This window comes from Triticum dicoccoides, unplaced genomic scaffold (assembly GCF_002162155.2).
Source record: "Triticum dicoccoides isolate Atlit2015 ecotype Zavitan unplaced genomic scaffold, WEW_v2.0 scaffold36032, whole genome shotgun sequence".
NCBI classification, from domain to species: domain Eukaryota; kingdom Viridiplantae; phylum Streptophyta; class Magnoliopsida; order Poales; family Poaceae; genus Triticum; species Triticum dicoccoides.
This window is the reverse complement of record NW_021266212.1, coordinates 56,910-59,237: the sequence shown is the minus strand read 5'-3', so window position 1 is coordinate 59,237 and position 2,328 is coordinate 56,910. Positions and strand designations below refer to the sequence as shown.

Sequence of the window (2,328 nt, the reverse complement as noted above, 5' to 3'; positions counted from 1 at the left end):
GTATGTTGTACATGCATTGCTAATTTAACCCAATTGAATTTCTAACCATGGCAACAATGCTCAGTTGTTTACTTTAAATGGTTCTCAAGCTGAGAAGCAGAAGTAGGTAGGATGCATGTTCTGAATTCTTGCACGGAGATTCAGACAATGCTATGGTTGAGATTGCTAACCGTGACATTGATGTATAATGTTTCCCAAAATATCTAGGACGCGATGAACAAATTTAGGTTGTCAACGACGGCCTCTTTGCCAACTGGCTACTCAGAGTACCTCTATCCGTAGTTTTTTTTCATCAGAGACTTTTCTCCCATGTTGGTCATGACTAAAGTTGATTTATGTTACTTGGGTGACAAGTGAGTTTGTGGTGATCAAGGTGCCTTGATTTAATTGCAAAGTGGGAAAGATGCAATCAATTGTTTTTCTTCTCCATAGCAATGCATGGGCATTCAACCACTTATTTCTTTATGTAGAAAAATGCATGTATTGTGCATGTATGATACTTTAAAAAATGGATAATTAAGTTTTTGGTTAAGACGAATCTTGATAGCATCACAAACATGAGTGTTCTCCCATGATAACGCACGGATCCATGAGCTAAGCATTCTCTGGTTGCAATGCACGAGCATTTTTGCTAGTCCCACAAAAACTAATAAATGGCCACCATAATATGATAACAGCATGAATCACCCCCTTTAGACTGGCCATATTGGGAGAAACTTGCACACTATAACATAGGGTTTAGCTCAGCAATTTTGCTTATGTGACATTTAGTTAACGAGGTGAGAGGTAATTTGAGTAACATAGCTGGTGACCGTAACATAGCGCTTCATCTGCACCCATCACCTGAAATGTGGACCCCGTGCGGGGTTCACACTTCAGGTGATGGGTGCATGCTTCAAATGTGCATGATGATTTTTGCATTACCATGAATCGATCGACTTGAGCATTGTAAGATCATGATGACCTTACCTGGAAGGTCTATGGACACCATTCCCTTCAACTGTTCATGATCAATTTTATGTCACCGACTTGAAGCAAACATATTTGACTTTGACACCATTCCCTTTTAACAGTGTATTTTGATATGGAGGGTTGGCAGCTAAGGTGCTGAACAAAATGCCTTCAGTATATCTAACTAGCTCAAGGTTTAACTGACATCTCAATAGCCTTGATGCGACAAAGATATCAATATAAAGTATCATTATTGAAGAAAAATCGCACATTGATGGCACGAAAACACCAACATTGAATGAGAAAAGGATTACATTTGGTGTTGTGGTAAAAAGCTTTGAGATGAACTAAAAATATTATAACTGGAAACATGAGTTGGGAACAACCAGTATCCCTCATATTATGGATGAAACTGAGATTAAGTCAAAAACTTTATTTTGATCAGAGCAACTGGTAAATCAGATCAGGCCCAAGGGACTAATTCTCCGCTGCTGCATAACACGGTCCTAAGAACACTGGTGTATACACTTCCACCGTAAGGTGGTCAACACCAGTAAGTTTGTCAAAATCCACCTTGATGATACCACTTGCAAGAGCAAACTCCCCAGTCCCACCAGTAACAGCCAACTGACCATTAACACCCAAGGCGTTTCCCATCACTTGAAGGGTGGATCCTTTGAACCTGCGCATGAAACATGGCATACAATAATACCATGTTAAATAAAGGAAACAAAAAATACTAGGAAAGGTAACCCTCCTATTGAAAATAAGTGAACTTTTTTCCAAGCTTTAACATCATCATGTTTGACCATATTTACAGAAGAGAACATACCAACATCTGTACCACATTGAATTGGTATCATTAGTTTGATAATGAATGAATTATATAATTGTAAATATTTCGTGCCACAGGTGTCGCGTACGTTATGGGTCAACTATATCGGACTTGCAAAAGTTTAACTTAGGATAACTCTAAACTGTTCTGTCACTAAAAAAATGAGGATATAAACACTAGATAAGGATATAGTACTTATAAATACGATGATTTAAATACTTGTGATTACCTGCCATCCACAAACACTATGACGTAAGTAGATATCCAGCTACCGGCGCATATGGTGCTTCCTTGTCCACGGGCGACTAGCTTCGCCCCGTTGCCCTCTCCTTCAAATACGGTCCAGTTGACAACAACGTAATGCCCAAACTTGGCCACCTCAAGAAGGGATTTCTGGGTGTCATCACCAGTGCGGCCCAACCACAGGTTGCGGAGGATAGTCTTTCTGTATGTAGTGGGTGCAGGGACAATGGAGACCTCGACATTAGGAGGAACGGCCGCCATGATCGAGTTCTGTGGATGTGCAAGGAATGTGCTACTCA

At 40.1% G+C, this 2,328-nt stretch overlaps 1 protein-coding gene across 2 annotated transcripts in view; it reads right to left on the bottom strand.

Annotated features, from left to right (window-relative positions):
• The window catches only part of LOC119346002 (dirigent protein 6-like), a 23,689-nt gene that overhangs the window by 463 nt on the left and 20,898 nt on the right, over positions 1-2,328 (bottom strand). Inside the window, exons 2-3 of one of the 2 annotated variants that reach the window (XM_037615770.1) lie at positions 2,016-2,318; positions 1,184-1,633 (exon numbers count right to left, since the gene is read on the bottom strand). In XM_037615770.1, the coding sequence (XP_037471667.1) occupies positions 1,429-1,633; positions 2,016-2,290 (480 nt within the window). In that variant the 5' untranslated portion in view covers positions 2,291-2,318 and the 3' untranslated portion in view covers positions 1,184-1,428. Of the gene's footprint in view, positions 1-1,183; positions 1,634-2,015; positions 2,319-2,328 lie in introns of those variants that run through there. The other variant, XM_037615771.1, reaches the window with a different exon arrangement.